At 34.9% G+C, this 18,641-nt stretch overlaps 1 protein-coding gene across 4 annotated transcripts in view; it reads right to left on the reverse strand.

Annotated features, from left to right (window-relative positions):
* Positions 1–18,641, reverse strand: part of LOC111057456 (choline-phosphate cytidylyltransferase A) — a 73,674-nt gene that overhangs the window by 29,315 nt on the left and 25,718 nt on the right. For 2 of the 4 annotated variants that reach the window (XM_039439733.1, XM_039439732.1), the window contains exon 2: positions 16,117–16,714. In XM_039439733.1, coding sequence (XP_039295667.1) covers positions 16,117–16,500 — 384 coding nt within the window. In that variant the 5' untranslated portion in view covers positions 16,501–16,714. Of the gene's footprint in view, positions 1–2,886; positions 3,376–16,116; positions 16,715–18,641 lie in introns of those variants that run through there. The other 2 variants (XM_039439736.1, XM_039439735.1) reach the window with 1 other exon arrangement.

Genomic DNA, 18,641 nt, shown 5'->3' on the forward strand with positions numbered 1-18,641 from the left:
TAATTATTGTAAAGAGAAAGAAATTAGAGGTGATGAAACAAGAGGGAAACTATTTGAACTGAAAGAAGAATAAAAAGAGAGAGGTGAGTCAGAATCCCAAATAGACTTTAAAAGATGAAAACAATTTTCAAGGTAAAGAATGCATGCCACCGTCAATTATTGAAAAGCGTGTAACAGCTGATAGTAGATAAAAAGCGTTGCAACATTTTGTTGACTTGTTGATAAGAGATTGCATTGAACTGAATAAGTATTTCAATAGGATCAACAACACATCAGCATAAATTACAAGTCATTCTTCTACACTGAATTGATAAGAATTTGCATAACAACATAAGAATAGAAATAGGTCTTAAATAGAATGAATATTAGGGTGTGTACAGACGTATGCGCCACGAACATGTGCATTTCAATTTCTATCAGCTGATTCTACTTCTATTACAGAATACACTAAGGCCTATCTGTATTTCAACAATTTGATTGTATGGGAGATAGATGTTGTGGTAATTCTTTATATTTTAGTATTTCTTTATCAACGTCTTATTCTTTCAATATTAGTATGTGTACAGAAACAGTAAGATACAGATATAATAAGCATCAGCTGCTAAAAATGAAATATGCGTGTTCGTGGCGCTTAAGTATGTACGCACCTTCAAGTAAAAATTGATTCATCACCTGGATAAAATTAGAAAATAATTCGTCTAAAGCCGTGTCCACACTGAACAAATGTTCGACATACATGTTCGGCAAACATGTTTGTTGAGGAGCTCAGGGACAAACATTTTGAAAAGTTTAGACAATCATTGTTTGTCAAGCAAAAAATTACTGTTTTTCCAAACATTTTCAGAGTTGACAGCTGTAAAACATAAAACCTGTTCTCCCCACTTAGAAATATTTTGTTTGGTGACGCGTCCACACTGGCCACGGGAAAACATTTTTGGTCAAACATAATACAGTTCACCCCAACTGTTTCAACAAACATGTTTGTCAAACATTTGTTCAGTGTGGAGACGGCTTAACACATCAGCATATTTACAGATGGAATTAAATAGAGAATGCATTTATTCAAATGCTAATTGATATATAATTATTATTTAACGAAAATCCTAAATAAATGCTGTAAATCACCCTGAAGACTTCTGCTACAGCAGACATTGACAACAGGGTTAACAGCTAGATGGAAATTCGATGAGAACTACTATCCAAAAATTATTTGCCAGCCCGGGAATCGAACCCGGTACCTCCCAATTGCTAGTCAGGAATAATTACCCGTCAATGTCTGCTGTAGCAGAAGTCTTCGGGGTGATTTACAGCATTTATTTAGGATTTTCGTTAAATAATAATAAATTATATATTAATTAGCATTTGAATAAATGCATTCTCTATTTAATTCCATCTGTAAACTGGTTGGCCGCTGTGGCTTCGTATAAAATGAGCGCTGCTATCCAGAGATTGTCAGTTTGGTGTAAGGGTAAGTATTCCTGACTAGCAATTGGGAGGTACCGGGTTCGATTCCCGAGCTGGTAAATAATTTTTGGACAGTAGTTCTCATCGAATTTCCATCTAGCTGTTAACCCTGTTGTCAATGTCTGCTGTAGCAGAAATCTTCGGGGTGATTTACAGCATTTATTTAGGATTTTCGTTAAATAATAATTACATCAGCATATTACACGTCGTTCTGCAACTCTACATTGATAAGAAATTGCATAAGCACATGGGAATAGAATTGAATCTTAAATGGAATGAATATTAAATAGGAATTTATTAATTGCCGGGATAAAATTAGAAAATAATTCTTCTAAAAGGTAGATAAATAGATGGATAGATAGATCTTTCTTGATCCATGAGCATCTATATAGATGCATAAGATCACGTCAAAGATTAGAACATCTACACATATGATAGAGTCCAAGTCAATAATTTAGTGAATGATATAGTATGCCTATATGGTTTCAGCGATTGTAGAGCATTTCAGGTCTAAACTGGATTCAGGCAGCTAAAAAAATTTTCAACATCATAAAAAGGGTTTAAGCAGAGCCACGTAAATATATATTTTTTTAATTCTGCTGTTCTTGTATTTAGTTTTAGTTTATCAGAGATTGACAATGGTGTGATAACCGAAACCGGTCTTTCTAACTATCAATAAATATGTGGTTTTTCGACAATTTCTTAGTCTTTTTCATTCAATTTTTATTTAATTCTCTGGTTCCCATGATTGAGTGACAATTTATTGAATTGAGGGTAAATTGAGGGGCAATTTATTAAATAAACCCATGATCAGATGACTGGACCTCAGCCTCTCCAGAGGGACAAAAGGAATGTTGATGTCATGCCTATGTCGGGTATTGATTCATGTACGTTTGATCTACATTGAGAGACGATAAAAAACGTGTTCTAAGTTCTGAGTCTTGAAAACTAAGTTTTTGGGACTCTGTAGTGAGATTCAGATTATCAAGTCAGCACTTGATTACCATTGGTTTGCTATGCTTGTCTGTCATTGGGTAAAGCAAATAGCTCTATAATCATAATGCTCTATATTCATATCCATTTATCAATTATTCCTTTCTTATGATACTCTAGCAGGTAACCTGTGATCCGCAAGGGTTTATTTAAAAACTTGAAAAACTGAGAACTTGACCTACAGAAATCTTGAAGAAGGAACCAATTTAAAATAGGCCGATTACCATTCTCTGAAAATTAAGAATCAATATGCAAAATTTCAAGTTAATCAGTTAAGTAGTTAAGATGTGATGATGCGTTATTCGTGTATTTCCTATCCCCTACATGTATAAGCCAATTCTTCCCTTTATTACAATATAGATAATAGAGTGGTTCAACTATTATTCAATTACCCAAAAAAATCTAAATTATTTGAACAATTTTACTCACTTCTGAAAACTGCACCCTTTCATAAGGGCTCTGATAGACCTCAGGTTTCGGTCTGGCCGGCATTATATCATCGGTTTTAAGAGGAGGCATTTTTTTTTAATATTAAAAATCACACAAAATCTCAATCTTAATCTTGAAATACGCGTCACAAATCACAACAAATTTCACAGAACACTGACAACACAACTGAAAACATCAGAACACAACTAGAGTTGAATTTTGAAACAAATATTGTAAAGCTTTTCACTAAATTTTTTGAACCGTAGTTTCAGAGAAATCTCAAGCACAAAAATTCACGATTTGTTGAAATTTATGGTTTGTAAACGAGGTTTTAATTAGTAGTTCTCGAATGTAAACTTGAGAAAAAACGTTTTTTTGCCTAAAAACACAATTCTACCACCGAAATATTTTTGAGAAAATTTAGAAATTTAGACGAGAAACGTCTACTCACAACAAATTGCGAGCTTTGACTGGGAAGATTCCTAAAGATCCTTGATCTATTATAGTTCAAACCATTAGTTAAAGATAACCCGGGTTATCTTAACTGAACTTTAAACCATCACCACACACTTGTTGCTTTAACTTTTTAACCAATCTTCAACCGCCAACTAATCGCCTAAAAAACCGGAATGATACGTAATAATTTTAGAACAGGAACTTTGTTATCTCAAGATTTAAAAAAAATTAAACATCACTTCGCGCTATGGGTGATTCAACAAATTTATTCCGAGATAAATGACTGTACGTGATAATAATTATTCAACAATTTTTTTTTGTGAGCTGAAATTTTGTAATTTTTTCTTTCTCCTACGTGCTAAACTCGGGGTTAATGTCACTTAAATCAGCTGATATTGTAGAGTTCAACACGTTCCAATACAAAAAACATACACATAGTTTAGACCATTCTTAAAAAATGTTGCGAATTTATTATTGTTATGACTACAGTACTCTTTTTGAATTAATTATTATTATTATTATTGGTATGACTATTATTATTCTCTTTCTATTTTTTTATTTATTTCAATTTCTATACACATCTCTTTAAATACAAAATTCATATATGTTTTAATCCCTATAGCTTTTAGCTATTTGAGGGATATTAAAAAAATACGATTCCCATTTACTTGGTTGCAATAACTTACATAATATACAAATATAAATATATAATATATTGCACAGAATATATATATATATATATAATATATATATATAATATATATATATATATATATATATATATCGACAGTATATTATTATGATCACCACAATTATTATTATTTATCCAGTTCTATTATCATTGTTTCAAGTTGTGAAATTGCATTACTGTACGAATTGTACTGTACGAGTATTACGAAATGACGTTTAGTTATTATTTCTAAATTTGAACTGTGTAGCACCATATAATACAAAGTTCATTTAAAGTGGGTTGGAAATTACCAAACTTTACTTAATATTTTTTGAACGATAAAATGAATATGACAGCAAAAAGTTTTTGTGAAATTGCTCATAAACTGCGTACAGACAAATGCGCCACGAACACGTGCATTTCACTTTCAATCAGCTGATGCTGTGCTTATTATATAATGTATCTTACTGTTTCTGGAAAAATACAGATATTGAAAGAATAAACCGTTGATGGGGAAATACTAAAATTATGAAGAAATACCGCAACATCTTTTTCCACACAATCATATGATTTAAATACAAATTTTCTGTAATAAGAATAGCAGTAAGATACAGATATAATGAGAATAGCATATCAGCTGATGAAAAGTGAAATGCGCGTGTTCCTGGCGCATAAAGGTTCGAACCCACTAGAACGTATCATACCATGACCGTGCCCGTACCGACACATGCAAAAAAATATTCTTTGCATCATTTGATATGTAATACACCCATTTGACCGTTCCGTCACCGGCCAAGCACGGAGCGTGCCATGCACGTCCAGGTCAACATTTGTCGGCCAGTATATTTTGTCTGTGACGGAACGCTCCTTGCATGGCACGTGACGCCTGCAAACCCCGTTGTAACCGCGCATGCACCGCGTTGGTAACCAGTTCACCGCTACATTCTCTTGCTAACTGACGCGTTCCCAACAACTTCTGACCGGGCATCATACGCGTATCATACGCGTACCATACGCGTACCATACGCGTAATGTACTGGCATAGAACGCTGTTGATCCGTTGTAGTGGGCATAGTTGTTATTTTACGAGCCTGGCATGGTCTGACACGGTCCGTGTCTGGTCACTACCTCCGTAAACAAAGCCGTAGTGCATTCGTGTGACGTCAGCACAGGTAGGGCTCCTACACCAATAAAAATTCGTTGATTCCAGCTGATCTATATCAGCTAGAGTTTCTATTGGTCTAGGAGCCCTACCCGTGCTGACGTCACACGAACGCACTACGGCTTTGTTTACGGAGGTATTGGTCTGGTACGTTCTAGTGGGTTCGATCGAACCTTTTAAGTCTGTACGCACCTCAACATCCAAACATAATCACAGTTTCTTCAATACTGAGCTTCATTCCAACTTTCTGGAATAACTAGTGGTTCTGTGAACAGTAGACCTCACGCAGTATTCTCATCCTCAAGTACCTGATTGAAACTCACCTTATGGAAATACAGCAATAGACTGGCTTCTCCACACATCTGTGTAATCACTTGTCAGCTGATTTATGATGAATAATTCTATAGTCTGATTTTTACTCTAATATTGACGTATGAAGGAGGCTCCTTTTCCTTTTATATTATCCTTGAAATGCAAAATTTCCTAAAACCTTGTATATACGTCGACAAAAGGAATATACCTGTCATATTTCATGAAAATCTATTACCGCGTTTCGCCGTAAATGCGCAACATATAAACATTTAAACATTAAGAGAAATGCCAAACCGTCGACTTGAATCTTAAGCTGCGTACACATATTCGGGCTTCCAACCAGCACCGAGCACGCTACTCCCTCGTACCGCCCTCGTACCACCATCGAACCACAGTCGCACCGCCCACGCACTACATGAACGTTACGGAAGATGTTAGATCTTCTCGCGTTCCCCGGTCGAACCACTCTTGTTCGCCGGTCGATCATCAATCGCTCTGCTGGAGTGACGTTCGGTTGCGGAGCAGAGCGAAAGTCTGTACGCACCTTTAGACCTCACTTCGATCGGTCAAATGATTTAGAATGAAATATTGAATCAATCCCAAAATAATGTCTAATTACTATACAAAATACAGTTCAATTAGATTCAATGAATTCAAGAGTACCCTACGATCCATTCAAAATCCTAAAAACCGTTGAAATTAGTATTCATATGTCACAATAGACCAATAACTATTTTCCCAAGCCTTTCAATAGCAACATTACGGTTATAACACATTTCACAATGAATAGTCCCCAAATTAAGAATCATTTCAACCAGTTAGCATTTGTTTAATGAAAAGCAGCATTACGGTTAACTCATTTCACAAAGATTTGTTCCTAAATAAGGATTCATTTTAAACGTTTAGCATTGCTTGAATGTGACGCATAATACGGTTAACACATTTCACAAAAAATAATTCCTAAATTAAGAATAATTTTAAACTTTTAGCATTGGTTGAATGAGAAACAGCATTGATGTAGGTGCAAAAGTGAATAATTTCACGACAGGCCACCTTCGGCCACACTTTTTGGGACTACTTTTCACTTTAACCGTTAATTTATTAGCGGTTAATGGCCTCTCCAACCGTTCGTTAACAATTCTCCATTATCTTGGCTTTCGTATTTGCTCTTTGTATTACAGAGCTCATTGACTCTTATGATAATTTCGATAATTGTTGAAGTTTGAATGCTGTAGACGTAGACATGTCATTTTCTCAAAAAAGTTTTGTGTTTAGTTTCAACTTCACATGATAATTTTTTGTATTTTCTCCTTCTTCTTCTTTTTCTTCTCATTCTTCTTCTTCCTCTTCTCCTTCTTCTTCTTCTTCTTCTTCTTCTTCTTCTTCTTCTCCTCCTTCTTCTTTTCTTCTCTTCTTATTCTCCTTCTTCCTTCTCTCCTTCTTCACATATCTTTTGAGAAGAGGGTCAGGCTCTGCTAATAATCATTTGAGGCTCAACTACTTTTTCTTCTCCTTTTCCTCCTCCTCCTCCTCCTCCTCCTTCTTTCTTCTCTTCTTCTCCTCCTTCTTCTACCTTCTCTCTTTCTTCACATCTCTTTTGAGAAGAGGGTCAGGCTCTGCTAATAATCATTTGAGGCTCAACTACTTTTTCTTCTCCTTTTCCTCATCCTCCTCCTCCTCCATTTACCTCATAATATTTGTTCTAATTTCTATTATGTTACAAAACACATTGCTGTTTTTGAATTCACATAAGATTACAAGGGATCCCTATACATTTCATCATCTTTCTCATCATTGTCTGTATTTCGTTTCACTTTTCACTTCTTTTCTCTTCCTTTTCTATCAACTCTCTCTTCCTTACATCTATTCTTCTCTTTTAGTATAACCGCCTATCTGTTTACTTCCTTCTCTCTCTTTTTCATTTATCATAAAATAAACATTCGTTCTTACACTTCTCTCCTCTTCCTTTTCTATCAATTCTCTTCCTTACATCTATTCTCTCCTTTAGTATAACCTCCTATCTGTTTACTTCCTTCTCTCTCTTCTTCCATTATCTCAAAAAAATCACTTTGTTGTAGAAGTTCATCGCCTTAGTTTGGTTTTATTTAACAGGATTTGTAGAGAAGCCCTAAACTGTTAGCATAACAAACTCTGCTCAATTGGATCAAATAAGAAACACAATCCCCCTAATCTCTCGAAAAATGAGTAGCCTAGTAAGTCACTTATACTCTAAGAGCAGTGAAGTAAATTCTTACTGCGTATTAACATAGAGAAACAATAGCGTAAGTAGATATCCCATGGCATAGGACGGTTATGTTGCAACTTTTACTGTTATCTCAAGCCGATTACTGTCGATTTTTACTGTTTTGTTGGGGTGAGAGTGTATGAACGGCACAGTTTGAGAGACTACGATCGTCACACAGCTTCAAGAACTACGAGATAACAGTAAAAGTTGCGACATAAACGTCCTATACCATGGGATATCTACTTACGCTATTGTTTCTCTATGGTAATACGCAGTAAGAATTTACTTTAGAAGCAGTAATTTTTATGTTGAAGTCCTAAAACCAAATTTAGAACATTTAGTGCCGTTTGCACTGTATCAGTTAAAAACTAAATTTCATTTTAAACTAGATTAAACCCGTATCAAGTCTCGTTTGTTATAAAGTGGTTAATTTTTAGTTTAAGCCACCAGCTGATTGAATTCAGTTTAAGCTTTGACTGTGCAACCGGCCCTAACAGTCATATAATCTTGTCTATATTTTAATAAAGGAAAGAATCAAGAAAGGAAAGAAGTATTGTTATAGGTCTATTTTCAATTCTTCAAGATTTTAGTTGAGTTTTCAGTTTGTCAAGGTTTTGATTAGACATTACCTGCTAATAAACAATAAAAATGTAGAGTACTTTTAAGATGTAGAAAGTGATGGATTTAATGTTGTTGAAAACCTGGAAACGAATTAAGATTTATAACAGTGACATTGATGAAATTTCTTTAATAAATAAAAATAAAATCATTTTAAAACCCTGAATTCACCAGTAGAGTAATTTATCCAGATAAAATACTGTTTATTTGATGCAATAATACTGTAGAAAAAACTAAAAATCAGCGTTCCCTAGTCGTATTAAATGGAAGAAAATGTCAATAAAACAAAGAGGCAGTAAGTGGAAGGATTTAATGTTGTTGAAGCCCTAAAACCGAATTTAGAACAGTGACATTTATGAAATTTCTTCCATAAATAACAAGAAAATCATTTTCAAAAACTACATTCACTACTAGATTTATTTATCCAGATATAGGCCTAATACTATTTATTTAATGTGATAATAATGTGGAACAAACTTAAAATACTGTTCATTTGATGTAATAATATAATACTGTAGAAAAAACTTCAAATCAGCGTCCCCTAGTCGTATTAAATGGAAGCAACTGTCAACACTACTTGTTAAAAGATGACCTTGATAGACAAAAAATTCCACTTGAGAAAATTTTCTTCTCTATTGGCTTCATTCAGTGCAATTTGAAGAGCGCTCACTCATCAATTTAACTTGAGAGGAAAATGAGGAGTAAGAGGAGGAGGAGGAGGAGGAGAAGGAGGAGGAGGAGGAGTAAGAGGTTGAAGAGGAAAAGTATGAGGAGAAGGTGGAAGAAGGAAGGTAGAGTTGAAGAAGGAGGAGGTTCAGAAGGAGGTTGGGGGGAGGAGGTGTAGTAAAAGGAGGTTGAGGAGGAGGAGGAGTAAGAGGAGTAGGAGGAGAAGGAGGAGGAGGAGGTTGAGAAGACGCTTCAAACTCATCACTCAATCTATACAACTCTTTTCTACTTGGCAACTCTATAAATCTTTCTATCTGAACTATTTCTATGTCAAATAAAATCAGACACTAAAATTTCTCCTTTTCTTCCATTATTCTCTCTCAATTTCTCATTTTTCCCTTCTATTCTCAAACTTTTAATTGATTGTTTATTTATCTATGTGTCTGATCTTTTCATCTATCACTCTATGCATCTACACTCTACTATGTGATGGCACTCGAATTCTATCTTTTTCTCTCTCACACACATCCTCACCCGCTCTCTCTCTCTCTCCCTAAATTAGATAGAAATTTTGTTTTTCTTTCTTTCTTTCATTCGCTATTTGGAAGTTTTTTATTATTTTGTAAAATTGGTTTTTTTTTATCTTATAATCTTTGTTGTACAGTGTTTTAGTTTTACTTAGAATTGTATTGGAGGGTTAAGTGTAAGAGAGGGCCGGCTGCGCCCTAACTTCGCCCTCCTAGGTTTTTAATAAAGGCAGCTAATCAATCAATCTCTCTCTTGGACATTGATATGTTCACTCTTGGACATTGATATGTCCAAAGCTCCGCCAATTTATGTAGATGCATTACAATTATTATCTTGTATATTCCAAATTGATTTTTTTTTTCATATCATTGTACAGTTTAATAATTATTTTCTTAGTCTATATTATGTAAATCCATCTATACTTTTGCTGTATTGTAAGCTATTCTATATAAGAGTATAAGCCAGTATATATTGAAATCTACATAAATAAAGTACTCAATCAATCAATCAATCAATCAATCAGTCTCTCTCTATCTATCTATCTTTCTTTCTGTTTAATTCATCGATGTGTCTGATCTATTCATCTATCACTCTATGCATCTAGACTCTACTCTGTGATGGCACTCGAATTCTAACTTCTCTCTCACACACTACCTCCCTCATTCTCTCTCCCTCTCTAATTCACACTCTCTCACTCTCTCCTTCTCTCTCTGTCGCTTTATACTCTGCCAATTTACAACTCAATTGAAGCAGTCAGATGGCAATAACGATTTATGATGTGATTCCTTTCTCAAGCACAAGAATAATGACCATTTTTTGCCAATCTACCATTAAGAGATCATTAATATTTTATTGCGACCATCACTGATAAGCCGTGAGAAAATTGCAAATTTTATACGTACTTCGATTCCTTTGATCATAAATTAGTTGCTGATTGATGAAAAAATGATCGTTTATTTAGTTTAGATTCGACTGTTCATAAATCACTTGCTGACTGATAGAAAATGATCGTTTATTTGGTGTGAAATGAATTGATAGCGTTGAATTGTTGAAGAGTAAAAAATGTGTTTGATTGCAAAAGGTTTTGATGATTGAGAATTGAATATCAGTTGCCAAAAATGTTGAAATTCGAATATTTTACGCACTTGACTCCAATCAATACGTGGGAGCTTTATTTAGAGATTTATTATATAATTACGTGGGAGACTTGATAAAGACTAAAAACTACACTTTAATTAATCTGTGGAATACATTTATTTATGAGGAGATTTATGAAATATTTGAGATATGAGAGATTTGATAAAGACTGTATGTTTATTCTAATTACTCTGTGAAATACATCGATTCTTTATCAACCGGGGAGAATTTTGTAATTAGAAATTAATTTGTAGCTCGTGAGTGCTAATGGATTTGATGACACGTACAAGTGAATTAATGCAATATTTCAAAAAATAAAGAATAAGATGGGATGAGGAGGAGAAGGAATAGAAAGAGTGGGGAAATGGGAAGAGATTGATTGATTGATTGAGTACTTTATTTATGTAGATTACAATATATACTGGCTTATACACTTATATACAATAGCTTACAATACAGCAAAGTTATAGATGAATTCACATAATATAGACTAAGAAAATAACCATTGAACTGCATATGATATAAAAAAGCAATTTGTAATATAATAACTATAGATAATAATCATATTGTTATGCATCTACATAAATTGGCGGAGCTTTGGACATATCAATGTCCATTCTTTGGGAAGAATATTGGAATGTTTATAATGTTTAGAGATGGAGATGATAAGGGAAAAAATGAATATTGTAGATGAGGTTTGAATGCGTTGTTATTTATTTGATCAATTATTCGATTTTTAGAATCTGAAGAGGAAAAAATGAAAGAAGGAAGATAGAAGAGGAGAAAGAAGGAGAGTAGGATGGCAGAGGGAGAAAGAGAGTGACAAAGGTGAGTGCTGAAGAAAAATGAGAATTAGGAGAGGATGATAGGAACAATAATTGAAAAGGATTGATAGATAAAAAGGAGGAGGCTAAAGAGAACAAATACAGATAAAGTATAAAAAATGGAGAGATGGATGGAGTTGAAGAGAAGGAAGAAAGGATGAAAAGGAAAGTAAGAAAAGAATATTAAAATGAGAAAACGAGAAGAGGAAAACAAATTAAATTAATGAAACGAGAGAAGTGGAGACAAAATATATGGATGACGTATAAGGAAACATTAAACTAATTACAGTACTGTAATTAAAGGAGTTTTAAAAGCAATCAGAATGGAAAAGACAGAGAAGAAACAGGGAAAGAAAAGTGAGAGAGTAAGAAATAGAGATCAGGACGAAGAGACAGAGAAGAAACAGGGAAAGAAAAATGAGAGAGAAAGGAATAGATATTGAAAGAGTTGAGTTTTGATGAAGATAGAGCACTCACAAGTGAATGAAGATAGGAACAAAAGAGAGGAAGCAACAGGAAGAGAGAGAAAGGAGAAGAGTTCAAGAATAAAGAAGCCGAGATGCACAGAATACTCATGAGTGGAGTAAGCTGGAGATAAGGAGAGGAATTATGGAAAGAAAAAGAAAAGAGGAAGGAACAGAGATAAAGGAAGATGATTTTGAGATGAAGATAGCTCTCCCGAGTGAATTATTGAAAGATAGAGAACGAAGAGAAGCAGGTGATGGAATGGAAAAGAGGAAAAGAGATGAATACCTAACATGAAATAAATGGTTGAGATACAGATGGTGAAGGACAGTGAGGAGAAAAGTCAAAGAAAGAGACAGGAAGAAAGAAAAATGTTGATGTTAGAAGAGGAGGAATAGATGGAAAGTAAGAGAAGATGAAGCAGATAGACGAGGAAACTACCAACAAGAGAAAGGTGAAAGATTAAAAAATAAAACAAAAAGACGGCAAGGGAGAGGAAGAAATAGGAAACAAGACAGTGGAAGAAGAAGACTAACAAGGAGAAGAAGAAGAGAACGTAAAATGCAAGAAAGAGGAAGAAGATGAAGGAAAAGAGCTTAAATAGGTCATCATGAATATAAAGAAACATGAATGACATGAGAGGTGAAACTGAAGAAGTTAGTGCAAAAGAATAAGAAGAAGTTAGAGTAAGCAAGTCAACCAAGAGAAAGGATAAAGAGAAAGAGGGAAGAGATGAAAAAGAGGAATGGAACTACATAAACGTACAAACATAGAGTAGAGCATAGAGCATAAAGATTATTTACTATTACCTAGCTAGATTATTTGTCTGGTACAAGTGTAGAGAAAGAAAAACACCAATAATAAGTACTAGCTTCATAATATTGTTTCTGATACAACGCAGAAAAGAAATTACAAGACGAAATTAAGCAGAACCTGAACAACAATAATATTGACGTGAAAGAAACGCAAAAACCCGTAAACAACAAGAGTCTACCCTACAACGCAAAATGCTTCACTATCCTATCTTCAGAAGTTATATCATTCGACAAACCTGTATTTTGCTTTACGTTGCACAAAACTACGAACAAAATTGATAGAAAAAATTGTAAGCAATCACCATTCGAAATTGAGAGAATGAGAGTGAATGAGTGAATGAATGAGAAAGGAAGACAGAGAGAGAGAGAGAGAGAGAGAGATTGATTGATTGATTGATTGATTGATTGAGTACTTTATTTATGTAGATTACAGAGAGAGAGAGAGAGAGAGAGAGAGAGAGAGAGAGAGAGAGAGAGAGAGAGATGAGAAAGAGAGAGAGAGAGGAGAGAGAGAGAGAGAGAGAGAGAGAGAGAGAGAGAGAGAATGAGAAAGAAAGAGAGAGAAAGTGAATGAGAAAGGAAGAGAGAGCGAGAGAGGTGGATATGAACAACAATTGAAAACTATTTTTTCTCGTGAATAATAAGCATGATGCAATACTGTACGAAAATATATCTGGAATAATTCTCTACCGAAACGTAAATTATATCCAATACTACAGTTTTTTCTAATGCACTTTGCCACAAAAGAAAATGTTCAAGAACGATTCTTGTAGAAATAATACCAACATTTTAAAAACATTCTATGCATTTTTTGCTGATGGTGATGCCCACATGAACTCCAGGCTTGTGCGTGGGTAATGAGACGGATAATGATGAGACGTGAGTGCACCTAGAGTTTTAGGTGGGTTCCAAACCACCACAAATATTCTATGCTTTTACTTTGAGAAATAGGGAAATTGGAGGTAGTTGATAAGTGAACCGTAAGTAGAAATAGTGTATGAATTAAGATAGGATTTAATTCTTAAGGGTACTCTGAAAATAATGTATTGTACGGTACCATTGACTAGATAAACATGAACTTGTGAAGGAAGTCTTGCATCAATCCTATTATATTAAGCGAGCGTTTTCTGTATATTTCTATGGTTATGTGGCTATATGGGTATATATTTATGTTCAACGGATCTCGAAAACGGCTCTAACGATTCTCACGAAATTTGGAAGAAGGTAGGTGTATGATATGAAGATTCTATTGCACTAGGTCTCAACCCTTGGATAACTCGCTGAAGGACATTAAAAGGATAAATACGTCCTTGGAAAAACAGCTGGAAATTTTGTCGTCTGTCGATACCGTAATGGAAGAGAGTGAACGAGGGCATGTGTGGGATCATCCAGCTGATCTCACGAGAAGAAAAATTCAGCAAGAGAAACTTACTTTCGTTTATTTCTCTTTTTTTTTAGAAAACATGTTTACTTCAGAAAGTCCAAAATAGTAACTAGATGCTGTTAGTGATACATAGTATATTAACAAATATTGTAGCAAATTCATAGTATATCTATTTGTAATTGATGATGTGTTTGTTTTTTGAATTGTGAATAAATTGCTATTTTGATGAGTGATAGTAGCTTAACCTAGATTTTGATTTGGACTGTAGTACTGGGTGCGGCAGGAAGGGTGGATGTTTTTAGAACAGATAGTATTCTGATTTGGGTAGTCGGATTGGGCCAGCTGAAGTGAACATGTGTTCGGTAGATCATACCATTTTTTCTAGTCATTGTTTAATCGGCATCATGGATTCGTGGAATGTGCAACATCGTGTGTTTACTTACGACAGTTTTGTGCGTAATAATGAGAGTATCATTACAGTTCAGCGCGAGTTTCGTCGTCATTTCAATCTTGCGAGAAATGAAAATGTACCCACTCGCAACACCATTTTACGTTGGGTAAAATCATTTCGTTCAGTAGGAACAGTAATGAATAAACGACCACCAGGGGCTCATCGCACTGTACGCACTCCACAAAATGTGGAAAGAGTTCGGCAAGCCATACTCCGTAGTCCTAATCGATCTGCTAGGAGACATTCTTCTGAACTGAACATCAGTGATCGGTCAGTAAGGCGTATTTTACATAAAGATCTAGGATTTCATCCCTACAAAATGGCCATGGTTCAACAATTGAATCCTGGCGATTATGTAAAGCGGCTGAATTTTGCTCGAGAAATGGAGGCCATATTTGACCAAAATGAAAACATCATTTTGTTTACGACAGATGAAGCACATTTTCATTTGAATGGTACCGTTAATCAGCAGAACTATCGTTATTGGTCAGATGAAAATCCAAAATTAATGCATGAGAGACCATTACACAGTCCCAAGGTGACAGTTTGGTGTGCTGTGAGCAGTATATTTGTTATTGGTCCATACTTTTTTGAAGACGACAACGGGACCACTGTAACTGTAACCTCAGAACGTTATAGACAGATGTTCACTGAATTCTTCCTTCCTGAATTAAGAAGGAAACGTATTCCTATCCGGCAAGTATGGTTTCAGCAGGACGGGGCGACAGCTCACACAGCAAGAAATTCAATGGAAGCAATTCGGGCTGTTTTTCGTGGTCGCATCATTTCTCGGTTTGGTGACATTGATTGGCCTCCTCGTTCTCCAGACCTGTCCATGTGCGACTACTTCTTGTGGGGTTTCCTGAAGTCACGTTTTTACCAGCATAAACCACGTACACTTCAAAAACTGAAGGAAGCAATTCGTGAGGAAGTCGAACAAATTGGCAGGGCAATGTTAGAAAGAGTACAATCCAACTTCCGAGAGCGGCTTGTAAAGTGCATTGCTGAAAACGGCCGTCACCTGTCAGATATTGTTTTCAAACATTTATTTTCTGAAATTGTAAAATAATGTGAATATTGTTCTGTAAATAAATGTTTTTTTTATTCATAGGTAACGACATATTACTTTTTTGAAAACCGTTCATCCTTTCTGCCGCACCTTGTATAAATTTGAAAAGGGACAGTTTTGGGCATAAGCCTGTTGTGCCTCCTCATATAACTGTAAATAATTGTACGACTGAGAAAATGAATAAATAAATGAAAATTATAAATTCAATCTTTCGTTACAAATTTTCTATGCTTTTACACTCCAGAGCAAAGCTCGGTCCCCCTATATATGAAGTCTTGAATCTGCGATAGTGCGTAAATTCTCCATCTTCACTATTTGTTGATTCTTTCTTTCTTATTACCACCCTACATTTCTGCCAAGGAAGATTTAAATTGATAAAAATGGAATTAAATTGAAAAAAAAATACTGAAAAAATTATATAAACTCACCATAGTTGATCCTGATTGCCCACAGCCTCCAAGCGCCATTACACTATCACTCTTCTCACAAATAGTAGCTCCAATACAGTTGTTGTTATCTACAGCACTGAAACCGTTACTCCTGGAAGCTGCAGTAACAGTCAAACTGGAACCGTTACTCCTGGTAGCAGTTCCAACCTCCTCGTTGCTCCTGGTAGCTGTTCCAACCTCCTCAATACTTGCAGTTTTAAGTTCCTCGTTAGTTTTACTTCTAGAACCAATATCAACCTCCTCGTTCCTCCTGGCACGAATTCTAACCTCCTCGTTCCTCCTGGTAACAGTTCTCGTCTCCTCGTTACTCCTGGTAGCAGTTCTAACCTCCTCGTCAATTCTACTGCGCTTGCGCGAGGCCATTGTTCAGCAGTGGATGTCCAGGAAAACTAGTCCGTTTGCCTCTTGAAAGTTTAAAATTCACTATAAAATTCAACAGAAAGCAGCAGCAATCCGATGCTTCCATAAAGACTGGCTGTTGAAGCTACCAGGCTGATAGACTACCAGGGTAGCAGAATTGTGCAACAGGTTGGTCTTGTAGTTTTGTGAGGGTGGATTCTAACCTCAATGATGTTAACTGAAACAGACAAGAAGAGAAAAGGTTTTGAGTATATTAACAAATAAATAATAGCAACATATTGTTTTAAAAACACATAAAAGAAACATTTACAAGTACTCTACTCCTACTTTATGATCAGGAAGAGGCAAAACATAATATAGAATACTATAGTGAGGTCCACGTTATAATGACAGTATTTGATCAACTTTGGTTTTGCTATCCTTGTCTATCATTCGACATAGCCGGTGGTACTATCCTTTTCTAGGTCCACAACGATGCCAATTATGTTTTGGCAGTGTAGAAATGTAATTAATTAATGCAGAGAATCGGCATCGCAATTATTCTATCTTTATCCACTGTCATTATAACGTGGACCTCACTATAGCAAGTAACCCGTCCTGCTCAAGAGTCTAATTGAGAACTTGGCCAACTGAAATCTTGAAGAATTTGAAATTGGCCCCTATAACCATCCTCAGCAAATTAATAAATTTTACGCAAAATTTTAATTTAATCAGTTCATTGGTTCAGACATGATTATGCGTCATTTATGAACTTCCTATACCTATAATCTTTTTATTTCCTTTATAATATTATAGATATGTGTATTTATATTATAGACATATGAATCCCAGTCAGTTCAAGAAGGCATGTAAGCAGCTTCACCCAATGTAGACACCTATTTTTCCCACGCTAGACCTCATCAACTTACATAGAGTACCATATTCTTAGCTCTGTTATCATTCACCTCTTTCTTGAAATGTTATTTGTAATTTCTTGATTACTCTCTTATTATTTTCTCATATTGAAAATGGTTTCTATAGTGAGGTCCACGTTATAATGGCAGTAGATAAAGATAGAAGAATAGCGATGCCGATTCTCTGCATTAATTAATTATATTTATACACTGCCAAAACATAATTGGCATCGTGTTGGACCTAGAAAAGGATAGTACCACCGACTTTGTCGAATGATAGACAAGGATAGCAAAACCAAAGTTGATCAAATACTGTCATTATAACGTGGACCTCACTATAGTATATAGTATAGTCTCTAGTATTCAGTAATTTAGTTTTCAGTGTATTTTAGTTTCTCATAACATTTTTTCCTTCACTAATATAAAATAGTCTTTTCCTTGTTTCTTTCCCTCGATTTTCAATTTCTTTTTAAAGTGATAATTGTATTTTTTTATTGGGGAGCAATTTTTGGGGTTTTCCCGTATGCTCCCATATTGTTGTAAATAAATAAATAAATTAATTAACGTATAGAAAGCATCAACATATCGTTTGTTAGATAAAACCACATAGAACAAGAGAACTTATTATAATACTAGCAGGTCACCCGTGCTTCGCTACGGGAATGAACAGATAATTCCCGTCAAATTTTGTTTCTGAAACATCAAGATATTATCTATATTCCCGAGTATAGATCTGATTAGAGCAACCATGCTCAATCAAATTATTTTTTATAAATGTATTCCAAATAAGTTATTAGTGCTAACCAAGGTACCTAGAATACAATGTTTTTTTGATACTTTGGTGCTAACCTTGACAGAACTCAAATCTTGATTAGAAACCATCCTCAACTTACTGCCAACCTGACAAAATTATTAATCAATTTTATTGCCAATATCAACCGTAACAACTGTTCCGAAAAGGTACTCTCTCTAGATTATAGTTCTTTGAACATGAATGTTATAGACATTTCAATATTATTTCATGTTCCATGATTGAAATTTGAACATCAATTCCGAAAAATCTAGAAGGAAAATTGAAATTTGGGCTTCGAGGTGCAAGAGATTGATATTTTTAGAATGTATGTGCAAAATTTGGAGATCTAAATCATTCCCGTTTTTCCGGTATGCAATCCACAAGTTGACATGTTTTGATGCGAACAAACACAACCCTACTCTCTTTTATTATATAGATAGATGTCCTCAAGTATTTTT

The sequence above is a fragment of the Nilaparvata lugens genome, chromosome 13, assembly GCF_014356525.2.
Source record: "Nilaparvata lugens isolate BPH chromosome 13, ASM1435652v1, whole genome shotgun sequence".
NCBI lineage: Eukaryota > Metazoa > Arthropoda > Insecta > Hemiptera > Delphacidae > Nilaparvata > Nilaparvata lugens.